Source organism: Hydra vulgaris, chromosome 01, assembly GCF_038396675.1.
Source record: "Hydra vulgaris chromosome 01, alternate assembly HydraT2T_AEP".
NCBI lineage: Eukaryota > Metazoa > Cnidaria > Hydrozoa > Anthoathecata > Hydridae > Hydra > Hydra vulgaris.
Window position 1 is genome coordinate 25,095,125 of NC_088920.1, and position 27,163 is coordinate 25,122,287.

General features: G+C 26.6%; 1 protein-coding gene across 1 annotated transcript; it reads left to right on the forward strand.

The window, feature by feature from the left end:
• The first annotated feature begins 12,089 nt into the window (after nucleotides 1-12,089).
• On the forward strand, nucleotides 12,090-17,662 carry LOC100203728 (ubiquitin-ribosomal protein eL40 fusion protein). The gene is made up of 5 exons (XM_065787752.1): nucleotides 12,090-12,219; nucleotides 15,707-15,815; nucleotides 16,748-16,834; nucleotides 17,193-17,295; nucleotides 17,542-17,662. The coding sequence occupies exons 2-5, from the start codon at nucleotides 15,713-15,715 to the stop codon at nucleotides 17,633-17,635; spliced, it is 387 nt and encodes a 128-aa protein (XP_065643824.1). The 5' UTR covers nucleotides 12,090-12,219; nucleotides 15,707-15,712; the 3' UTR covers nucleotides 17,636-17,662.
• The last annotated feature ends 9,501 nt before the right edge of the window (nucleotides 17,663-27,163 follow it).

Sequence of the window (27,163 nt, forward strand, 5' to 3'; positions counted from 1 at the left end):
AATAATAATAATAATAACAATAATAATAATAACAATAATAATAATAATAATAATAGTAATAATAATAATAATAATAATAATAATAATAGTAATAATAATAACAATAATAATAATAATAATAATAATAATAATAATAATAATAATAATAGTAATAATAATAATAAAATAATAATAATAATAAAACAATCCTTAATTAAAAACTGATGAGATAATAAAAAAGAAATATAGGTCAATATCATTAAATAAAAATTAAAATAAAATTTGAAACTTTTCAAAACTAACAATGCTGATCTTGAAAGCATTTAGTAAAAAAAACTATAAAAATTCAAAACAATTCATTTATACTTGTTACCCACTTATCCATCCTTTAAATCAAATGAAGTTTGTATATAATTGTTTACAAAACTTTGATGAACTTTATATTTCAAATAATGGTTTTAAATAGTAAAACAAATTCCATGCTACATTTGAGATATCCACTGTACGCCTTTTTGTCAAATCAAAACAGTTGCAAAATTTTTAAACTTGTGACATATTCCAACATTTCTTTATTTTAAGATAATATCAAGTTACATGGTCCATATAAAAACTAATATTTTAGAAACCATATACTAAAAAGCACATATCGCAACACACCAGTTAGGTTTTATTTGCAATGAGATTAAACAACAAAAACTTTATATCTTACTCAAATCAAAATCACTTATGAAAATGGCAGTATTTTTTCTGAAGTACAAAACGTCCAACCAAATAAGAATTTAAAAAGCAGGATAAACTTTAACAGCTACAACAATTATTTTAACAAAACTATATATAACTGAATTTTATATATTTTGTATCTGAATAATAAAATAATTGAAACATTGACATTTCACATCCCAGCTTGTACACCAGAAAGACCAAGTTGTTTATCAACAGGTGGTCCTATTTCCATAAAAACTGACATAAGTCTGTGATTTACTGCAATCATTTTATCTGCACAACTTTCCACACATAATTCCTCTTCTTGAGAAAGGCTTTTATGACTCATATCAACAACACATGACTCAAAACAGTTTTGTGCAATTCGATTATAAAGCCCTATAAACTCACGATAGTTCTGCATTGCCATTGACTCCATTCTATCCACCTACCTGAATATATATATATATTTATATATATATATATATATATATATATATATATATATATATATATATATATATATATATATATATATATATATATATATATATATATATATATATATATATATTGTTTAAAAAAAAATTGAGTTCTCAATTCTGTTAAAAAAACAGAGAAATAATAAATTAGTAGAAATTCACTTATCAAACTTTTTTCATTTTACACAGTGTTTCACCAATAAAGTCTTTATTGATGAAAACTGTCATAGTGTCATCAATAACAACTTTATTGGTAAAACATAACCAAAAAAAGAAAAAAAATTATTTGACAGAGTGATTGTGAAAGATGAAAAAAAAATTGAAAAGTGATTTTTGTATGTATTACATTAATAAAAATTTCATATGTTTAAAAATGTAACCTTTAAGAAGATAATATGACCATATAAGGTTTGAGCCCCCATTAATTTCAGAAGCTGCTAAATGTACAGGGTCATAAAAACCGACTAAAATGTGAAACTTGCAGAAGAATACTTACAAGAAAAAGAAAAATATTTAACTTATTCTCTAGGATGCTACATTTTTAGAGATGTAAAGTAGCTAGAAACAATCAGGTAAATTTAACAAAAGGATAGAAAGATGTAAAATCATCTACAAATTAAAACTGTTTTTGCAAAAATAAAATATTACACAAAATTCTACCAATGACCTTTTAGCGCAAATAAATATTTCCCGAAAAAAAATCATGGACAATTGGCTCGTGCTTTAAACATGCAATTTAAAAATTCTCCGATTTTAAAAACCAAAAATTTTAAATTAAACAGAATAAAGAAGATGTAAAAAAGTTTTTTTAAAAAGCATTAGCATCTGTTAATGTTGCGTCTCTTTATCGTGGTCGTCATTTTCTCTATCCTGATTCCATTCTCTACCTCTTCAAATCTCTTTTTCCCCCTGTTGGAATACTGTTGTCATATGTTGGCTGGTTCTTCTAACGATGCTCTTTTTCGTCTAGACAAGGTCCAATGCATTGTAAACGTAGTTGGACCCGCTCTATCTGTTGAGCTTGAGCCGTTTTTCCATCGTCGTAAAGTTGCATCTCTTTCTCTTTACTACAAATACTATCATGGTCGCTGCTCAAAAGAGCTATCATCTTTAGTTCCACCAACTAAAACTCATTCTCGCTTAACTCGTCATTCAGCAAAGTCTGGTTCTTTTACTGTATCTGTCCCTGCATTCTCTAAAAACTTTTATTCATCTAGTTTTTTTCCTGGCACCTCAGCCCTTTGGAACTCTCTCCCATCTTCTCCTATCTATTATAAGAAAGTAAAAATTAGAGATTCAGAAAATATAATATCTGAGTATTAAAAATCTTGGAACAGGCAGTTCAACAACGTTCAAAAATGTTCATGTATTCTTTCTTGATTTCAAAAAAATTAATCAAGTGGGTAAATCACGTGATTTGTCTAATAACCATAGTTTTTTCCCCCAGCATTCTATTTTACGCTATTATTATTACGCTATTTTCCGTATTGGTCTATTGAATTATTTTTTTTTTGTAAAGCATTGATAGTTTATTTTAAACAACCATTGCTCTACAAAAAAACTATAACCATTTAAGAAAAAATAACCATAACCATAAAAAGTAACAAATTAATTTTTCATTTTAATTTTTGTCAAAACTTGTTTAAAACTTGTTTAATAATCAAAATAACTGTAATTTATTATGGCAACCCATAATAAATAGATATAAATAAAAGTGTTTGTTATAAAAATTAAAAGAAAAAAGGGGGTTTTAATTTGCATCCACATAAATTAAAAATACTGTTTTATTGATATTTTGAAATGAAAATAAATGCTTTTAATCTTTCAATTTATAAAATACTAATTTTAATATTGAATTTATATATCTAGAATATTATTTTCAACAGTTTTGAAAAAAAAAGACATAAAAAATGAAAATTGAAAGAGGCGGGAAAAATCCTAACAAACTCCCTGCTTTCTAAAAAAATTCCTCTAAATTCAAAATTTGCCGACTGAAATTTGTCAAACGGCCGACTAGTAGAATAAACTCCTTAAAAAATTAAACTGAAAATAGCCTTCTGCAGGGGGCTGACCTTTTCCCCACTTTCCCACACCCCCACAAACCCACACGCGCGTAAAATTGCTTCTTACTATTTACACTTTGATACTTTCACATTATTATGAAAAAGGTACAAATTGCAATTAACTTTTACATGTTATAAACTATAGTTAACGAATCAGTTTAATTATGAGTAATAAAACTGATATTAAATAAATATTACCAAACTAATTGATATAAAATAAATATAAACAATAAAATTGTTGAGTTTTTTATGGTTGATTTGTTTATTTGGCATATATATTAGTTTATGGTTTATACTTTAATTTTGCATTTTTCTATATATAATTTTGCATTTTTCTATATATATTTTTCTATATATAAAAGTTCAAAATTAAATCATTGGCTAATTTAGCACATCAATACTTTATACATTTCTTCTAAGTTTTTTTTTTATTTCTTTTAGGTGCCCCAAGAAGTCCTAACGGTCTTATCAAAGAGCGTCGCAGATGAGCATTTAATTGGAAGTTCACGGCTTCTTCTTAACCAATGTTGCAAAACTTGCCCAGAGAACCACGGATTTTTTGTTTCTGAAGCAATTGCGCTACCTCTGCGCTACGGTTGAATGGCAATTTACTGCAGCCAACTGTACCATTTATCAAGAGTGACATTTCTGATGCGAAAAGAGTAACTTAGCAATGGCAATCCCGGGATCCTGTACAAATTGTTCATCCTGAAAACTCGGGGTTAGTCTCCGAAATTTTCCGGGATTTAAGGATTGGCATAAAAAAAGTAAAAGGACAAAAAGTTTATTTTTAAGTCGGCAGATATAATAACAGCAGCAGACTTGAGTAGTGATAGTTGTGTTCGGTTGAACCAGGCTTTTTTAAGTTATGAAAATGATAATAATGTCAAAATAATTAGTGAACAATTACATGGAGTTATAGAAAAAGTATAGGCAGCAATACGAACACAACCTATAAGGGTAGAAAGTATAACTTTTAAAATTCAAAAAGAAATGCTGTTATTTGAAAGTGGTGGCTCAAGATGTGATCACCTTTAAAAAACATTTAATTATATACTATTTATAAGGCCAACAAGTAGGGAGTCTGAACGAGCATTCTCAGTCGCTGGGTTATGTTTAAAAAAATCGAATACGATTAAGCAATGAAATGATTGGCGCTTTTATTTTTTAAGGTGGTACATTCAAAAATAAATGTAACTCTTGTGTAATCATTTTAAGGTATTGTTTTATAGTCTAAATTACTTAGGTTCTTTGATGAATGAAGTATTTTAGTTATATTTTTATTAAATTTATCATTTTAAAATGTTTGACGAGTACTTAAAAAGTTAGTTCTTCTTTTTCTTTCACTTCTATTTCTATTTCTAGCTTCACTTTCTATTCAATCTTGTTAACTTCACTTTTTTTTCTATTCAATCCCAGAATCCCGTGGACAAATTTCTCAATCCCGAAATCTTGGGATTGAAAATATCCGTCTTTTCTTATAGCAGTTGGTTTGAGTTAAAATATAAATTACGCTAACAAAACATTTTTATTTTTATATTCGCCATAGCTTAATAAGAGTTATTAACTACAGGAAAATATATTAATAAAAGTTATTATAGTAATTACTAGTACCACCTGATACTTTATGATAACAGTAATTACTAGTGCTTCCTGATACTTTCGAAAAACAGTAAATCTAAGGTTTTGATCTCAATGTAGAGTTAAAGTAAGAGAAAGAAAATCACAGTTTTCTAGCAAATATAACAGGCTTATCATGTTTATGCATTAGTGCCTTAGGAAAAGATTTACAAAAAAAGTGTGTGGGACTCTATCATCTGTAGTTTAAAAAAATATTGCCTTTCTTTAAAAAAAGTTACATTTTTTAATCAATGGTTACAAAATATTTTTGGCTGCCTAAATTAACCTATTATCCCGCGTTGCGTTTCAAAATCTATCGTTTCTTATATATGTATAAATCTGGATAACTGAATCTTGGCTGACAACTCAATAAATCCCTCAAATAATAACTTTGAGGGATTTATTGAGTTGTCATACAATAATAATTTTTTTAAACATTCAACTGTTGACCAAACAAAAACACCAATCAAATAACGAATGTATCGTTATAAAAAATGAACTGGATAATGAAGTTGCTTGTGTATTTTTAAAACATGCAAAATGAAATCTATTATGATCTTTTATATCAACAGTGTTTTGAAGAAATAAGAATTCAATTGCTGCTACTTTAAGAATGCAACATAAATTTTTATTATTTTTCTTGGCATTTAACTTCTTTTATTTAACAATCTTTTATCACCTCTATTTATTTATCTTTATCACCTCTATTTATTGTAATGAATTATTCTTTAATGTATTTTCTCTTACAACAATGTTGAAATTATACACCAAATTTAAAATATTTTCAAAAACCTTCATTCTCGCTAATAAAAATTTCCGAACTGTTTTATAAAAAATGAGGATGACAGTTCAGTAAAATTACATTCTTCAAAAATTTCTCGCTCTCTTCCTCCTTACATTTTAAGTTACTTGGACTAATAACCGGTTGTATACATTTTAATTGTTGCAGTTTAAGCTCAATATTCGTTATCGTCTTGACTGTTGTGATATTTCTGTAAACACTTCGTTCTTGGTGAAAAATTCTTTAAAAAACTTTTCTTGCTTCGTTGCAGGTGCGGATCTAGACCATCAAGTAAAGAGGGGCGTATGTAGATTTTTTTCAGCAAACCCATAAATTATACAACTTTTTAGTTAATTTTTGTTTATCGGCAAAGTTTTTAATTTTTCAATGCTTCGAACGAAATTTTATTATTAAAACATGTTAAATTCACAACTAATTTTACGTTGCGTAAAATTAGTTGCTTTGCTAACGTTTAGTGTTGAGATTCCACAAAATTGATGCAGTGGAAAAATCATATGCAGACAGATAATCTTCATCAAATGCAAGTTTTATTATTATCAATTAGGAAAGTGATTTTATTGTGTCTTTAGGATGTGCTGTTCTCTTTAACAAATGAGCTCAGTAAATTGTTTCAAAAAAAATTGCACTTATACTGGACATAAATACAATTTTTTCTCATATAAAATTGCAATGTCTTTATCTTTGATGTCAAAATATATTGTTACACTGAATTATAAAGATATTGTTAAAACTTTCTGCAATCAGTAATGTCTACAACGTCATTCTTGGATCTAGTATCCAATAATACAAGAAAACAAACAAGTCAGATTAGCTTTACCTAATGTTTACAAAAAAATTCCACTAAATTTTGAAAACGTGAATTGTAAATTGGAACTTGTAAAAAAGGTTGATAAAATAATTAACAAATCAAGGTTTGAAATACGTATTTAGTTAAACAACCAAACTCTTTAATCTCTGTCAAATAGCTGTGTAATAATAGTTCTAAACTACTTCAAGATATTTTAATATTTTAGTTAACATTGTATGCTTTTTTTATATAGGAATGCAAACACTAAGTATTATTTACTTAGATTTTCCAAACCATGTAAGGGGAGGGGGGAGGACCAATTACCCCACCCGCCTTTATTTTGTTGGTATTTCTGAAACTGCAAACTTTACTTGTTGGCCATGACTAAAAATATTTTCAGGCAAGAAGACTCAATTTTAGTTGTACTTGCTTATATACTTGCTCACCATGTCTTGATCCTCCTATTATTGATGCAACAACTATATTGTCTGATAGCCTTATTATTTGCAATTTTACCTGCAATAAATATATATGCACACAAACAAGATTCTAGTTAGGTAAGGCCGACGACGCCGGGGGCCAGCGACTTTTATTCTAAAGGACCTTAAGAATAAAATTATATATATATATATATATATATATATATATATATATATATATATATATACATATATATATATATATATATATATATATATATATATATATATATATATATATATATATATATATATATATATATATATATTGTTCTTTACTACATGATTTAAAATACAAACGTTTAAGATATATAAAAAAGAAAAATTACACTTGAAAACGTTAAGGATAAATATATATATATATATATATATATATATATATATATATATATATATATATTATATATATAAATTAGTAAAAACACTTATCTAATTTTTGATTACTTCAACACTGTGTTTCACCATCAGTAGGTTCATCAGGAAGAATCTTTCTGATGAACCTACTGATGGTGAAACAGTGTTGAAGTAATCAAAAATTAGATAAGTGTTTTTACTAATTTATTATTGCTCTGTTCTTTTAGAACATTGAGCACTCTGTTTGTAGAATACACTAATTTATATATATATATATATATATATATATATATATATATATATATATATATATATATATATATATATATATATATATATATATATATATATATATATATATATATATATATATATATATATATATATAAATATATATGTATATATATATAAATTAGTAAAAACACTTATCTAATTTTTGATTACTTAACACTGTGTTTCACCATCAGTAGGTTCATCAGGAAGAATCTTTCTGATGAACCTACTGATGGTGAAACAGTGTTGAAGTAATCAAAAATTAGATAAGTGTTTTTACTAATTTATTATTGCTCTGTTCTTTTAGAACATTGAGCACTCTGTTTGTAGAATACACTAATTTATATATATATATATATATATATATATATATATATATATATATATATATATATATATATATATATATATATATATAAATATATATGTATATATATTTAAATTAGTAAAAACACTTATCTAATTTTTGATTACTTAACACTGTGTTTCACCATCAGTAGGTTCATCAGGAAGAATCTTTCTGTTGAACCTACTGATGGTGAAACACCGGGGTAAGTAATCAAAAATTAGATGAGTGTTTTTACTAATTTATTATTGCTCTGTTCTTTTAGAACATTGAGCACTCTGTTTGTAGAATACACTAATTTATATATATATATATATATATATATATATATATATATATATATATATATATATATATATATATATATATATATATATATATATAAATATATATGTATATATATTTAAATTAGTAAAAACACTTATCTAATTTTTGATTACTTAACACTGTGTTTCACCATCAGTAGGTTCATCAGGAAGAATCTTTCTGATGAACCTACTGATGGTGAAACAGTGTGGAAGTAATCAAAAATTAGATAAGTGTTTTTACTAATTTATTATTGCTCTGTTCTTTTAGAACATTGAGCACTCTGTTTGTAGAATACACTAATTTATATATATATATATATATATATATATATATATATATATATATATATATATATATATATATATATATATATATATATATATATATATATATATATATTATCGATACCAGACAAAGCCAAGAAGATAAATAACATCAATCTGAAAAGCCGCTATATATTTAGCCTAATTTCTATTAAAGTCTTAATAAAAAACGCTCAAATAAATTTCCACTTCTTCCTCAAAAACATGTTAATGTCTTTAAGAAGAATGGTGACCCTAATTACACCTCACCTTAGTTACGCCTCTGCTACATCAATCTCGGTATTTCTAGGTAGGCATTAATTAAATAAAATGATGAAATGATCCATTCAATATGGATTTAGCAATAACTTTAAAAAACCGCATTTCAATATTATGATATTTCTTTATTCGTTTAATATTTACGAACTCGAAATTTCATATTAGCAAAACCCATGGTTTTTTAATATATTGAGGGTTTGGAGACAGAACGCCGTATGTACACTTTACAACAATTTCAGAAGAAGCGATTTGAAATCATACATCAAAAATCTAATTCGTCACGGAATTTTATGTTACATAATAATATTATGTCAAAAAAACATTAAATTTTGTGAAGAATTAGATTTTAGATGTATGATTGAAGATTTCAAATTGCTTTTTCTCAAAATGTTGAATATTGTACATACTTCGTTCTGGTTCCAAGCCCTTGATATGCTACGAACATGGCTCTTAAGTATCTAATAGTCGGATACGTGTATTTGGAAAAATATATAAGAAAATAAACTATTAATTGAGGGGTGGGGCATATATATAATATATAAAGACTTGGAGGCCCTACCTGCTATTGATAAGAACAAACGAAGATGTAATTTGTTTTTTGCTTTTGCTAACATTCAAATTGTGAGATATTCTTACTTTGGAATTGTCGTTTAAGTTTTTAAAATCGTTTACTTAAAATTATTTGAGTATTTGTACATTTAGATACATATACAGACCGTGGCTAGGCTACTTTACACACCTCAATTGGAGGGTGGGGCAACGAGCGAATTTAAGGAGTTTTTTAATAATACCAAATAGAAAATTTTTTAAGATTTTAGTGCTCTAATGACAGGCTATTTTCAAAAAGAAGGGGCGGGACACGGTACTGTTCATATACAACATTTTGAATGTTGTATATGAACAGTCAATATCAATTGAAATAACAGGGGTTATATTTATGTATTGCCCATAACTCAAAAATTTTACCAAATATGTTTTTATTATGTTTGTGGCTATGAAAATAGCCGTTTAAAATTTCATTCTTGAGGAGACATCTTTTGTTCCATATATGTTATGACTATGTAAAACCAGGTCAATAGAAACATTTTAATTGACACTTCTTTCTCAACAGAATAAAATATTAGATATTCAAATAAAATATGCACAGATTCGCTTTCATTGCTTGTCTTTTTGCTTGCATTCATTGTTGGTTACAAACTACTACTCTTTTAGTATTTATATCCTTTTTATATCCTTTTATATTTTTATTATCCTTTTTAATATTAACCTTTTGTCATTGCATGAAATGAATTTAGCAGCCTTGATTATAGACGTAGGATGTACCAAAGCATTTCTGACTTTTATAGTTGTATTTGATGCTTGGTTACTGCTTACATAAGCTTTTGGAGTAAGTAAAAACAAAACTGGTTAATAAAAAAAGATCCATGAAAAATAACACGTATTTAATTTATAGTTATGATAAATTTATAAGTTAAAATTAAAAAACATTATTTAAGACTCTTTACTTTTTAACTCAACTTCTTGTCCACCATCTTTAGCTATCTCTTTTTACTTAAGGGCATAGAGTGCAGTATCTTCAACTATTCTTGGAATACCATTATCCATTGTGGAAATAAAAATTGTAGAATTTTTTATTAAATAATTATGATGTTGATGATGATATTGAAGCCAATAAAGATGACGACGATGAAGCCAAATTAGAAGCAAATAAAGATATTGTTGGTGATAACAATGGGGCTGTTTGTGATATTGATTTATCAATACAGATACTCATTAAAGATTAGTATGTAAACCATATTCTTTCATTATATTGAACTTTTTTTTACATTTACACTCAACAGTTAACATATTTTAAAAAGAGTTTGCTTTGGTCACCAAATTATCAGGTAATATAAGCTCTTTACATTTTGGACATAAAGTTTCATTGAGTTTGTTTACCTTGAAATTTTCTACTAGGCAGAAAAAAACAAAATAAGTGTTCTCAATTTTTTAGAGTTACTTATTGTTTTGGTATTTCACCACATAAATTACACTGACAAGGTTGTAAATGAGGATAAAATTCATTTTTTAATTCTTCAATATCTATTTCTGAGACTTGTGCTGTCACAATACTTTTTTTAATGTACGCAATCATTGAAAATGACCAGACTTTTTAACCAATACCAGGATAATCAATATACTTTTTATTTTGTTTAAGTTATTTTGCAAAACTTAGACTTTTACTGAGTTTGTATACCTGCTGATGACAATAGCATTCATCATAATGAGGTTTCAAAATAAAGTATTACTTATATAAAGTGTTGTCGATGTCAGTCTTTTGATAATATTATTTATGGTATTAAAACATAGCAAAATTTATTCGGATGAACATTTTCTCATCTGACAGCATGACATGGAAAACTTTTTCATTTTTGTTTTGTCACTTTGTTCCAACAGCGTAATTTATTTTCTGAGCCAAATATCTACAAACCCCACAAAGACCACCTAAATTCTTGTTATGGATTTTTATCTAAGAAAAAGAAAAGTTTTTTGATAAGTGTACTAAATAACCAACAAGCTTAATTTTATCTATTAAATGTTTATATTCATTAACTAAATTAAAATAATAAATCAATAATAAACTGCATACAAAATTAAAGATGCTATTTAAAATAAAAAAAAACAAGTTTTTTTTAATTTTAAATAGCATCTTTAAAAAAAGTTGTTTTTTATTTTAATTTTAAATTAAAATAAAAAAAATCTTAGTAAGATTTTTTTATTTTAATTTAAAAGTAAGATTCTTACTTTTTTACATAAAGACATTATTCATTTTACATAAAGACATTACATAGATTATTAACTAAAATGGTGTCACTTTATGGCAATGATAAGATGTAATTTTTGAACAATAAAAAAAGTGAATAAGTGCTAAGATCAGTTGAAAGTAATAAAAAGTTTTAAATTTTACCGTTGAAAAAAAAAAGAAAAAGCCTTACAAAATTAAAGAAAGTTTTTTTTTAAGTAAACCTGCACCATTCACAAAATTATGTTCATTATTTATTTTACTTACTTTATAACTAAATTAAGTTACCAAAGCACTACTGATAGCCCAAAAACTGGTTATCTTTGTAGGAAATGATAAAAAACGCTATGAGTAATAAAAAATTGGTCATCAACTAAAAATTAACTTCGTAGGAATGTCCCGAAGCCATTTTGAAAGTCCAAAAATTTTTATAATTAAACTGCGCTTGCGTACAATAACTTGTATTTTATTAAGCGAGTATTACCGTTTACGTTTTTTACGGTTGTTTTTTGAAATAATACCCCCCTCCTACAATAATAGTAATGAAAAGTGGCCCATCTAACGGAGGAGCGTGGCATTATCATCCCGGTTTTATTTATGAACGACGGCCGTAGCGTTTTCTTTTAGACATAAATCCTTCGAGTAGTCCACCACGAGGAGGTATTTGTCGTTTTCGATATCTTTATACGTTATTAGTATCTGGAAATGTATATGTAGCTTATATATGTTGTAAATATTTAACCTTTTCGTTAATTTTTTCAAAGATTGAAATGGATACCAAGTGTGTCAAAAATTAACGTTTGTAACGTTCCAATAATATCTAAAACATTGAATCCATATAACGTGTATATATATATATATATATATATGCATAAACATATATAAATGTATAAAATTTCAATGTGTGTATGTATATATTTTAAATTACCATCGTAACGTTTCAACAATATCTAAAACATTGAATCCATATAACGTGCATATATATATATATATATATATATATATATATATATATATATATATATATATATATATATATATATATATATATATATATATATATATATATATATATATATATATATATATATATATATATGAATGCATGCATGTATTTAGATATACCTTATTGTCTTGAAGTATTTGTTTTTAACCACTAACTTTCTGACTATATGTTTGTATTTTAAATGTTTAAAAAGTGGTACTGAAAGCCTAATAAAGTAAAGAAATGTTTACAATCAATGTATTGTTTTTAGGGTTCAACCTATTGTTTTTAAAATTTTCATTCAAATATTATTACCTCTAAATTAACAACACATTGATTTATTTTAGTCTTAAGGCATTTTATTTGTCTACTTTCTATGTGAAAGACAAAATTTTTTAATTGTTTTTAATTAAATATTACATGTAAAGAGGCCTTTATATTACATGCATCTATAATCAAAAAATGTAAAAACTTATTTAAAAATTAAAATATATTTAAATATTTCAACTTTTGTGACAGGTCTCATAATGATTTATTTTAAGTAATTTGATCAAAAAATAACTTCATAAAAACTTGTTCAAACAATAAAAGTGTTGATCCTTAAACGAGAACATAATTAAAAGTATATATGTTTAATACATTTTGAATATACATTTAATTTAATGTAGTCTAATCTAATTTTTGATTGTCTTTAAATACTATCTACTTATACTGTAAAGCCTGTCTCAATGCAAAATTGTAATAAAATGTTTGATCTTATTTTTAAAGGTTTTTTAAATTATTTTTTTTTTTCTCATAAATAATTTTATGTTTTTTTCGTTATGCCAAATATATGTTTTACAGTGTGTAATCAGGGTGTTTAACTAGCCCAATAGCACAGTGTATTTTTTAAATTAATCACAGTATTCCATATATCACAAAAATGTCATGAAAAATATATTTTTGGCTACCACCCTGGTAACTATTTTTTAACTAAAACAATTTTTTTTATGCAGATTGATTTTAATATAGATTGATTTAAAATAATATTGTGGGTTAACAGTGGTTGCATAATACCATCCATTTATAGTTAGGGTAGAATTTTACATCTGTTTACAGCCCATCCTAATGTATGTATAAACATATGGCAGTGTATTAAGGTTAATTTTCAGTAGTAAATGAAAAAAAAAGTCAGTAAATTAAAATACTGTTAGAAAAAATAAAAAAGCTTCAAAATGTACATTCTAGATATTACACTAATTTGTGAGAGAAGTTTATTATCATTAAAATATTGACAAACGTTTCATGTTTAAATTCAAAAAAAATTTTATCAATACTCTTTCTCCTCTTCTTTAACTTCTAAAATTTCTAGAATGGTTCAAAATGTTGAAGACCTCATCTAGATTGTCATACATGTCTCAACTAGTGTTAATCTATGTGTAGTACTTAGCCCTTTTGGTAGATACTTGTGTCGTTGTTGATATTTGAACTTCTTTCTAGATTAACAATGTATATTAATTTTCTGAACTTTCTGAAAGTGTTATTTTTGTAATGTACATACGATGCCTTCTGTTACTTATCTATAATTTTTAGTATAGTATGTTAATACCAAATTTAAGTTAAAAGAGTTCAAATTTAAAACATGAAAAGTATAAAAAATTTCAGCTTATATAAATAAAAACAGACAAATTTTTAAAACATGGCATGAGCATTATAAATTGTGTTAAAGATATCTTGTTAAGTTGGCCGAAAAAACTACTATTATGTATTAGTACTAAGGCTGCTACTTTAAGCATGTTTGAGTTTAACTTTATGTAAAAAAAATTTAATGTTAAGGTTCTGATTTTATTCTCTTAATAGTCTGAACTCTTTGTTAATTTTTGTAAATATAGTTGAAATATAAGTCAAAATTGTTATTATAAATATTATATTACTTTCAAAAAACAATGTTCTTTCTTTTTTGCTTCTTTTGTGTGTGTGTGTGTGTTTATCTGGCTGCTCCAAAAAATATAAAAAAACATCACCTGCAGTGCTATCACATTTAAGGTAGGGTCAATTTTTTCCTATTAAAAAGTATATGTATGTATAAGGGATGTGGAGCCGCTAAAGGACACCTGATTTATAACTTTATTTTTTCATGATCTTTGGTGTCCATAAGCTCTAACCATGTTGGTCTATTAATGGTCTGCTATAAGAAAAAGTTATGATATTAAATGACTTTGAACTTATTGTTTTTAAGTCTGGAGTCCCGGAGTCCCTATTTAATAAAAAATTTGACAAAGCTATAAAAGTTTTTATTGCTTATGAAAAAAAATTTATATTTTTTTATTGTTATAGAATGTAGTTATTATTATAAGAATTATTATAACATTAAATTCTTAATAAAAGTGAATAATATATTGAAGTATTTAATATATAAAATATTTAAGTCGTTACATAAGATATCAGTTAACTAATCTTATATTTTTCAATATAATTTAGGCAACCATCTTTTGAAAAAGCATTGCAGTTTAATATGCTTTTTTTTTTTTAATATAAAAATGACTGTGTTTTTCATATTAGTTACAAAGATAATTATACTTTTAAGAGAAAAAAATTATACTTTTATTAAAATTAGATCTTCATTTAAAATCAAATAAAAAGATTTTTCAAAAATAATATGCAGTGAATATAAATTAACTCTAATATAAATTAACAGTTATGTACTTGTTACTTTTTTTTTTTACTTTTTTCCAAAATAATTTTAACTTTTTTAAAAAAAGTTCACATTGGCAGCTTTAATTAGTACTGATAAATCTAGATTTTTTGATACACTCCTATCCATAGCCATTTATATGCGGTAGTATATTGCGCTCAACTTGTTCCTCTTCACAGCGGTTCAGTTTGTCAATGCTTGTCTTTGTCTTTTAAACAACCCTCGCTTGTCTAAGCGAGGGTTGTAACCACAACTAAAGTAGTCTTTTCGGCTTTAAAGAGGTAAATTAACATTTGAAAAAAAAATTAATGTATATACTAATACAATATTTATAATACTTGTGGAATAAGCCAGAAATAACAATTGTTGTTTTTGGAAAATGTCAAGGTACAAAAAAAACTAAAAAAATTAAGTTGATAAATTTCTACATAAAGTTTAGCAAAAATTTTATTTTTAATTTTTAAATTGTTACCTCTATTTTTTTTTAGGTCAAAATGCAGATATTTGTTAAAACCTTAACAGGAAAGACTATTACCCTTGAGGTAGAAGCTGCTGATACTATAGAAAATGTAAAAGCTAAAATCCAAGATAAAGAAGGTTAGTGTGCGTTTTTTATTGTCATTGTCAAAAATTTAACTCTAAATAAGGCAACCACTAACTTGGTTGAGGGTTATGAAAAGTGAAAATAATCAGTTAAAGAAAAACATGTTTAAGTCAAAAATATATAAAAAATTTTAAAGGTTTTTATGAAACTTTATTTCTTTAATGCCGTGTTTTCTATTAACTTTTTAATAAGTTTAACATCTATGGTCCTAGATTTGATTTAACATCTATGGTCCTAGATTGATCTTTGATTGGTTTGAATAGGTTTCTATAATGATGTTTTAGTATGGCTTGTGATTAAATTTATACAATTACACAATGTTATACTATGACTTTATGACTATAACTCACTTAAAGGTAATATTTTACAACCTGGTGTTTTTCCTGGTATTAACTTAATTTGCAGATAAAAAGAAGTATTTTTGTGATACTGACTAAAAGATTAACATCAAGAGTTTACAAGCTATTTTCTTTGTCTTTTTTTCTTGTTGATTTTTCAAATTCTTCAAATCATTAGCCTTTATTCCTTATAGTTTACTAACTATACTTTTCATGCTAATTGTATGTTCTGTTCATTTTCTTTGTTTAATGATGTAAAATGTGTCAATAATGCATATTACGATTGATGTCTCCTCTGCTCTACCTTCTAATTAAATATTCAAAATCATTGATTTATTTAAAATCACAATTTATAAAAAGTTATTTTGTCCCTCTTTTAGAACTAGATATCTATTTTTATCAGGCTGAGATATCTGTTATTATCAGGCTGAGATATCTATATCTATCATAGTATTTTTAGGTGTGAGCGTATAAGTTAGTTAGACATTCTGCTATTATTTAAGTCAATTGTTTATAATTTTTTTTGTCAAGGGTTGTTAATTTTATTTATTGCCCTCAAGTTTTATTACTAAACTTTTATATATTAGGAATTCCTCCAGATCAGCAGCGATTAATTTTTGCTGGTAAACAACTGGAAGATGGGAGAACTTTGTCAGATTATAATATTCAAAAAGGTAACAAAATTTGATAAATTCAAATCTTTTTCTTATAATAGTGTAAAAACAGTTGTTTGTTTTTACTTTTTTTGTGGTATACAACCTAACTTTTTTTTTGTTTTTTTTTTTAGTAAATAACTGTTCATTATATTACACATCTTAGTTCATACAAATTGAAGAACTGATTTTAGGTTGCCGTGTAAAACTATAAAAAATAATTATAGTAGGGGAGGGTGGTGGCACTATGATGCACGTTTTGCTTTTGTTTTGCAAAAAATTTTGTAACAATAATTTTTTATAATCGAAATTTAATAATTTTTGTTTGTCACGGTATAGCAACGGACTTGCAAACAAAATACTTTTTTTATTTATATAGAATCGACTCTCCATTTGGTCTTAAGATTAAGAGGTGGTGTTATTGAGCCTAGTTTGCGTATTTTAGCCCAAAAGTACAATTGTGATAAGATGATTTGCAGAAAGTAAGTATACAATTCTATTAGTCAATATTCAGCAAATGATTACAATGGAATTGCGTGTCATCTGAAAATCCATTGATTTTATAAATTCTTCTGATGCTGACTTGATTTTTCAGGGTGGTCACGCCTCCTAATAAATCCTAAAATATCCTAATATTTAATTAAAATTCTTTTAATTTTTTAAATCAATAAAGGTGTGACCACCTATGTTATTCATAATTAAACTATTGTTTTTTGTGTTTATAACAGATGCTATGCTCGTCTTCACATCCGTGCAAAGAACTGCCGCAAGAAAAAATGTGGTCATTCAAACAATTTGAGACCAAAGAAGAAATTGAAGTAGATGATTAAAATATATCATCATGCTGCATTTTTTGTTTTTATGTTTATTAAATTTTAAGTCAATGAGACAAAGTTAAGAAAAATCATAAAATGTGGGGTAGGTAAGTTACTTTTCGGAGGCAATCGTAAGTACATTTAAGAAAGCAAAGGGTACTCGTTAAAGCGTATATTGAAATGCGGGTGGGGTGGGTGTCGAAATAATTGGGTACGTACCTAAAAACCCCTTAAAAGCTCTAATTTTTTATGCTTAATGGACTGTAGTTGGTTTAAGTGGCATACAGTTAAGAATCAACGCGTTTTTCCTTTCTCAGGGACGTCTATTTATTGCGTCACTCAATTTTTGTCTCCTTAGTCACTACGTAACACTTGAGGAATATCCCCTATAAGCCATCACGAAAGTTCTGACTCCTTAGTCACACTAAGTAACATCGTAACACTTGAGGAATATCCTCTATGAGCCATCACGAAAGCACTTACTCGCCGCCCTTAAAAAGAAACAGCTACCTTAAACAAGAGCTAAAACACTGTAGAGTTTATGTTTAACCTAAAAAAAATTTATAGAATAATTTCATCAGCTCTTAATGGTGTATCTTATCGCGCTATAAGTTAAGCAAAAAAAGCGCCAGTTCAAAATTTTAATAAAGGAATTTTGTTAACTTAAGCAATTGTAAATGTTCAGAAAAATTAACAGATTTTTGAGAGATCACTAAATAATTCTTTTTTTTCAATTGCAACGCCCTAATAGTGCGCCGCCATTAGCTATCTTTTTTTGATATGGGTTTTTAAACTGATGAATGATTTCAATGTTAATATTTGTGCTGATCTTATTATCTTTTATTTGAATTAAGATGTTGGATATGGTGATAGTTCTCATTGAAAGTAAAACTCTTTACTTTCATTCTCTAGCTTTCTCTCAATAGCAAAAACCAATCTTATAAAAGTGTTAATGGATCAATTGTAATATTTTTGTCTTAACCCTTTAACTACCAAAAGCAGCCGAAAATAAAAAATTGTGCCATTAAAATAACCGGTTAAATCTTCAGTAAAATTAGTATAATTTTTCAGAAATTCTGTTAAATGTTTTGTTTACAAAAGCTGCATTGTTGTAAACCCTTATTCTTATTAATAAGTTTTAATATTTTAAAAACTATTATTAATAACTGAAATATTAATGCAAAAACTATTTTAAAATAGGCAGTTCAGTTTACGTAGTTAAAAAATAAACTGTTTTTAAATTTTCTTTTTTTAGCAAAATAACATGACTGTATTATTTTTATGTATTAAAAGGTTGAAGTCGCAAATATAATAAAATAAGAAAAGAAATATAGTATTTTTTACTAAAATAAAGTTACATAGTTATATAGACTTAATTAGTTCAACTAAAATAATAACAACTAACTTAAAATATTTTATTTTCTTAAGTTCTTTACAACTTAAAAATAGAACACAATTTTTACAGTTGAAAATTTTACATAATTATAAGAACACTGCTTCAAGATGTTTGTTATTAGTACGAAAAGCTAGTTGTTTCCTAGTTAATCTCCATACTCTATTTCAGTATGCCATTATTTAAAACATAGTGATGCACAAAGACCTGGTTTGCCTGGACATAAAGGGCAAATGGTCTTGACATCTCTTCGAACACCTTTTCTAGAACATACACGGCATCTTGCCTGTGGCTTTTTCCGAGTTGCTGTAGGAACTAAGGTGTCAGGAAAATGTCTATCTTTAAGTCTTGATGGAGCATCCCCGTTTTCTCTTTCTCTTATAAAATCAACTGAATTGTTACCATCAAATACCAAAGATGCAGCAACATCATGTTGAAACTTTAAGAGTTTAGTGTTGGGATTTTCTTGTATAAGATGTAACTATTTAACAAGGCAATATGCAACAAATGAAATGTTAATTTTTTATACCATTTCATACTTTTTTTGGCAATTGAGTAAGGTTTTAACATTTGATCGTGTTTGTCAACTGAACCCATATTATAGTTATACTCTACAATACATCTTGGTTTTGTGTTTACTAAGAAAGGAGGCCTTCCTCTACGTCTTTTTACTGGAGAGACAGTTTCATCATGTTGGCTACTAAGCATATAAACATCTTTTTTATCTTTGTACTTTAAACATAGAAGTGGGTCAAAACGAAATGCAGCAGTTTCATTATTCAGAACATTTGCATTTTTAACAACTAGTGGAATGCGATTTGATTGAATTGTTCCGCATGCTGTTGTTCCATAGTGGTGCAGAAAGTGGAAAAGCCTACATGAAGAATACCAATTGTCCATCCAAATAGTATAACCTTTATTCAGAAGTGGCAACATCATGTATACAACAATCTTTTCAGTAGTATTAAAGCATTTACATTCTTCTGGTAGTTGAATATCAATAGCATCAGTTGGACTTTGTTTACCGGTATAAATTCTGAAACGGTACATGTATCCAGAGTCTTCACATAGGCAAAATAGTTTTATTCCAAATCTGGCTCTTTTAAGAGGAAGATATAGTTTGAAGAGCGGTCTACCTTTCCATAGTAACAATGACTCGTCTACTGCAATAAATTGATTTGGAGTAAAAACACTTTGAAATTTTTCAAAAAGTTTCTCTATAACTGGTCGTAACTTGTATAATCTCGATTTGGATCATTAGGGTTTGGTAAATTTTGGTTATCATTTATATAAAAAACTTTAATAGTAAATTAAAGCGATTACGAGACATAACTGTATTAAACATAGGTGTTTGAAATATTTTATCAGTTGACCAATAAAAATGTGTAGCAGGTTTATGAACTAAACCCATAATCAAAATCAAACGTAGAAACTTTTTCATTTCAGAAAGAGTTGTTGGGTTCCAAAAACGAACATAGAAATGTTTTGGTATATTTCTGCACGTTTCAATAAATTGTTAAGCAAAAATATAAGTTTGAACAATCAAATGATGTAATAAATCATTGGTAACAAATAATTGGTAATATTTTATTGGTCTAGAGTCAGAAATCTCAACATTAAACCCAGGTTGACCTAGGAACTGATGTAGTGTAGGTAATTTGCTATTTGCAGGCTTCCATGTACTGTTTAAAAAGTTGGGACAAGTCCATAGGTTGCTGACTTGATTTTTATTTAATATATGATAATCTAAAGGAGTTTCAACTTCCATTTCTTTGATATTCTCGTTGTCTACATCTACAATAGCACGATCTTCATCAAAATTGTTTATATTTATTTCAATATCCAAAAACAAAATACTGTATAATAAACAATTTGGATTCAAAAAAAAACATTCAACGGATCATGCAGTAATCGATTTAATAAATTATATATCCGATGGGTTCAATAATGATTGTTATACACTAGGAATTTTTATTGATCTGTCAAAAGCATTTGACACAGTTGACCATGACATACTTATAGAAAAACTAGAACTCTATGGAGTATTAAACAATAACCTACTCTGGTTTAAAAATTACCTTTCAAACAGGAAACAATACATAGTGTATAAAGAAAATGAAACAGGAAACAAAGTTACAACTTGTGGTGTTCCCCAGGGATCCATCCTAGGACCACTATTCTTGTTGTACATTAACGATTTATATTTCAAAGACTTTAAATCTTATTTTGTTTGCTGACGACTCTAATATTTTTTACTCAAATAAAAATATAAAAGATCTTTTTAAAATATTTAATGAAGAACTAATAAAAGTTAATGATTGGATTATTTGTAATAAACTTTCATTAAATGTACTGAAAACTAAATTTTTGTTGTTTCATAAACCTAGTAAGAGTGATCACCTCCCTCTAAAATTACCCAATCTCTTTATGAATAATTCAGTTATTAAAAGAGAATCAAATGTAAACTTCCTGGGAATAATATTAGATGAAAATATATCATGGAAATCTCATATTAAATCTATTGAAAATAAAATTTCCAAAAATATTTCTGTTCTATATAGAGTTAAACCATTTCTTAATATCAAGTCTTTAAAAATTATATATTTTTCATTTATCCATAGTTATCTATCCTATTGCAATATTGCATGGGGAAGTAGCAATTATGAAAAGCTTAAAAAAATTTATAGTAAACAAAAATTGCATGCAAAATTATTTTTGGCGTTAAGAGAACTGCTCATGGAGAGCCTTTCTTAATGGAACTTAATGCACTCAATGTTTATAAACTTAATATATATCAAGTTATGCTGTTCATGTTTAAATCTAAACATGGTTTGTCGCCTAATATATTTCACTCTTACTTTACTAAAATTTCTCATAAGTACCCCACAAATTTTTCAAATGATAATTTTGTAGTTCCAAGATTTTATTTCAAACTCAGTTCATTCCAAATTCAATATCGTGGAGCATTTCTATGGAATGAATTTTTTCAAAAAATTAATAAAAATAACATTCTTCAAAACATATCTTTTGAACAATTCAAAATAGTATGTAAACGTTTCTTATTAGGAAAAAATTTCGATCTAAAATATTTATTTTAAAATTTGATTATAAAATAATAAAAAAATATATAAACTGAATAGGTTTTCATCTACTTTTTTTTTTTTTTTTTTTTTTGAAAAAGTCATAACTTATTTTTTTTTTTGATCTTCTGACTTTTATTTTTCATTTAAATATGTTGTTATTGAAAACTTATGCTATTTTAATATCTTATTATAAGTTTTATAATATTTTTGTAGAAATACATATATATATATATATATATATATATATATATATATATATATATATATATATATATATATATATATATATATATATATATATATATATATATATATATATATATATATATATATATATATATATATACTTTTATGTTTAAAGTTTTTAAATTGTAATATTAACTGACGGCTTCAATGTTAACGGGGCCCGGTGATAAGACAGAATGTCTTCTTCTTGCTCCGGCCATTAATTATATATGTAAACGATTTTTTCTCATTGTAAATAGTATTATACGGCAAAATAAAATTAAAAAAAAAAAAAAAAAAAAAATTGTCTTCAACATTAGTACAATTTTCATTAAAATTGCTTATATTTAATTCCATCTCATCGTAAGAACCATCACTAATATCTTCTCCACTGTCTTCGTCATCATCGTCACAATCCAAACTACTAAAGTAATTTATTACCTCTTGCAAAGAGTAAACTTTTTTATTGAACGCCATTTTTGTAAACGTAATAAAATATAGCCGCAATATAAATCCGTATTATTCCGGCTAAGTGGTATAAAAATAGTTTTGGTAGCCGGAAATATCCGGCAGACTTTTCTTTAAAAAATATCCGTGAATATTGTAATAGAAATACCAATGAGGGAACAGGCAATAACAAATGATAAAACCAACATAATAAGAAAGTCTATGTAACGCTGCCGGAATATTCCGGCTTGGTATTATTTTTATTTTCAAACGCCGGAAACAGTCAGCACAATTTATTAAGCGGTAGTTAAAGGGTTAAATAGTTATGCTGGAGTGTCGCTATTTGATCTTTATGTTTAAAAGAGTAATTTGTCTGGAATTTTCAATTCAGTTCTTTGTTTATTAATGCTCCCTTTCTAATGATTATAGGTAACGCATTTCTGATTATCAACCAAAGCTGAGTCTAAACTAACAAGTTGATCTCCGACTATGAATGGGTTATGAGCAAAAAACCTTTGTTGTATCTTTTTTAAAGTCGTCACTGTCAGGTTTCGTTCTTCCAGGATACATTTTTTTGTGTTTGTTAATAGACTTGGAAATATTATTTGACTTGAATTAATAGAATGGAAATGTTAGTTTGCTTATCGCATCACTTACTTCTGCGCATTGATGTAGTGTTTTCGTCCACAACTTCAACACATTTTCAGTCAATCCTTTACTAATAACCCCACCTCTACTTTTCAGCGACTTTATCAGAATCTGTACAATATCCCTGACCGTTTTTTTTTGTTCTTGTTCAATCACTCAATAACATATTGGTTATTGAACAAATTTTTTCTTTTAATAATGAAACTATGATATCTAAGAACACTGTTTCATATTCCTTAATTTTTTAAGTACAATGAAAAACCTACACTTACATTTTGATGCGCCATTTTTCAAAATACATGACAAGGTGCGCCACCTAAAAGCTGATAAAATTATCTTTACAATGGTAAATAACATGTCTTTATAAAAAGTTTATTTCTATGTTTTACTATTTTTTGGCCAAGTTCTACAATACTACTTGCTCTGTGAACTAACATGTTTAGTAAAGTTTTTGATAATTTAAATAAAGCTTGTACTGAACTAGATTTTATTTGCAGATGACACAAATCTATTTTATACACATAATGATATAAATATTCTGTTTAAGTAGGTACTTCGATCAAAATTTCAAATCAAATTTTATGTTAAAAAAATTAAATAGACAAAAAGAGCTCGACATTATCATTCCAAAAATACCGCTTGTTTAAATATATCGGGAAAAAAATAATAGTTATAAGGTTTAAAAGAACCAAAATAAAACTCTTTAATGATATAAAATTATCAGAAAATCGCGCTTTTATAAAAGAACGATAAAAAAAATCGTTTACTTATTTCTTAAAACATGTGATTTCAAAGTGTGGCCAAAAACTAAAACTGAGGATAAACCAACCGAACTACGGCATAATAAAATTTTAAAATTAATTGTCTAATAATGTTTTTATAATATCGTCTACTAATATTTTAATTTAAAAAAAAAAAATTCTTACATGCAGTTTGTTTAAACGGTTTTCCCCTGGTTTGTTAAGACCGGGGAAAAAAATTGTAGTACGGCAATTTTAAAATAGAAAAAGTTTCGTCCCAGCCCTAAATGTCCTTTTTAAAACATGCCATATATTTCAAATACTAACTAGATATCTAAACCAATTACTACAAATTACAAGTTTATTCCAACCTCCGAGGGAATAAGATTTTACTTCGAATAACTTATTCTTTTTGAAAAATGACCTTTTACAAGTTAGGGGTCATCCATATATTACGTACGCAGCGAGGAGTAGGGGGGAGATGTCCTAAGTTGTTTAATTTGCGTACGAGTGCGTATGTGGGGGTGGGTGGGGATGTTCAACAAATGTACGTACGCAAACTCAAAAAATTGAGGTGGCAGTTAACGTTCACTTGCTAATTAATAAAAAGTGATCGACGCCCACGCTAATGGCCTGCTAAGGTCATAGAAGTTGAACAGCGCAAAAAATGGAAAAACTAACAAAATTAATTTTAAATAAGTTAACATTATTATTAACTTATTTCTAGAAATTCAACTTACACACTTTAAAATATTGTTATAATTGTGGTTTTAATACTTTGAAATTTTAATTTTCGAAATAAAACCATCGTATACAGTACTATACAATGTGTGTACAAAAGCTTATAAAACAATATTACCATTTTATTTGGGGAGAGGGTATATAAAAATGTATAAAGTGCAACAGCGGGGAGGGAGAGGGTCCAAATTTGGAGATTTTTGCGTACGTAATATATGGATGACCCCTTACTGGAAAATAATTTTAAAAAAGGGGGGGGGGGAGAAACGATAGCCCTCCTTCCCCAACTATATAAAAAGTCAATTTTTTCTATTTTAATTCCAATTCTTACTGCCACCCTTAATTTTTGTTTCCGCCTTTAACTTTTTTGAACTTTGTATATATATATACATATATGTTTTTTCGTCAGTGGTCTAGGTACGATATTTTAGAGAGAAGGGGTCAATTTTCAAAGAGAGGGGGTTTGGGGTGGAAACTTCATACACCCTCGTATATATGCTACATCTAACCGTCAATTTTCATTAACATAATATGGAATACACATTATCGTTAAACTTAAAATTGAAAATAACTTATTTTTACAAATAAACAAAAACATATTTTAAAGATGATCAAAATATTCTATGAATAACATAAATAATGAATAACATCAATAACATAAATATGAATAACATCAATAAATGGAAACTACACGGGTGTTGTAGCATATGCTGATGACATTATACTTCTTAGTTCCACCCTCTCTGGCCTACAAAAGCTAATTAATATCTGTAACATTTACACAAAAGAAAATTGCATAAAATTGAATGCTGACAAAACCGAGTTTTTGGTCACCGGAAAACATCAAATTAAAAAATGCACGATAACACTCAACCACCAAAAAATAAAACTAGACAATAAACTTACTCATCTAGGCTTTATATGGGACACAAAATATTCACAAATTGCCACACTTAATCGTTTAAACATTGATAACCGAATATCCCATTTCCGGGCAGTAATACAGTCTTTAATTCAAGCTGGAATTCGTATTGTTCACCCAAACTCTATTGTCCAGTTATATAAAACTTTAGCTGTTCCAACACTAACGTATGGTCTTGAGCTTTGCGACCATAAAGAAATGTTATTACAAAAGCATGATATAGTAGGAAGAATTGCACTGAAGTCACTACTAAACGTTTCAAAACATAGTAAAAGTTATATACATCCCCTATTTTGTATTGAAGATATTTCTATAATTACGCAACAAAATAAAATAAACTTATTTATTCGCCTGTTAAAAAATAAAATGACATTTGATATTCTTAAGTCGCAGTTGAACAACGAATCAGGTCCACGACCTTTTGTAGATAGCGTCAAGGCTCTGTGCAATAGTCATAAATTAAATATAGAGAAACTAATGCAACACAAAGAAAAAATAAAAATTACTGGTTTAAAAAATATAATTCCTGAAACGGATCTTAAAATCTTAAAATGTGCAGTTGAGTACTGGAACTCAAAAGAACAAAGAACAATCTTCAAGGATGTTCTTGAAAATAAAATTCCTAGATCCTAGAGATTTTTTTTGAAACTTTTTATTTACCTTACTTGTAATATATAGTGGGTGTTTAACAAATATATAAATAAATAAAATAAATAAAAATAAAATTTGTAAACAAAAATAAACCCATAAAAAACAGAAAAAATCACATTACTGATACCTTTTAGAAGATTGAGAAATTTTTTTTCTAGATCATATACAATAAATTATGAAAAAAAAAAATGCTAAAAAGTATTCTATACTAAAAAAATGTTATAAAAATGCTATAAGACAGCTGGTAAACTCACATCTCCAAGAACAATGTCGGTAAGAAATTCTAGGATTAAAATGTTTGTTATACCACTATCATCTACGTACAAAATATTTACAAACTCTAAGGTTTTTTTTAAAAGAAAAAGACATTATGGAACCACAACATTTTTCTTTACAAAATTATTGCTTATACAGTAAAATATTGCTTATAGTATAAAATAGTATTGCAATGTATAAGTTATACATTGCCAATACAATTTGTATTATACTATAATGTATAACAACAACAATAAATTATTGTTATTATTGAATAATAACAATGACAGTATCAATATTGTTGACAACAATAGTAATATTTACCTGGCATGTAATAAATATTATACTTTTATTCATACATTATATAAAATAATATTTAATTAATTAGTATAATTATGGTCTATAATATAGAGTGCATAAAATTATACAATTA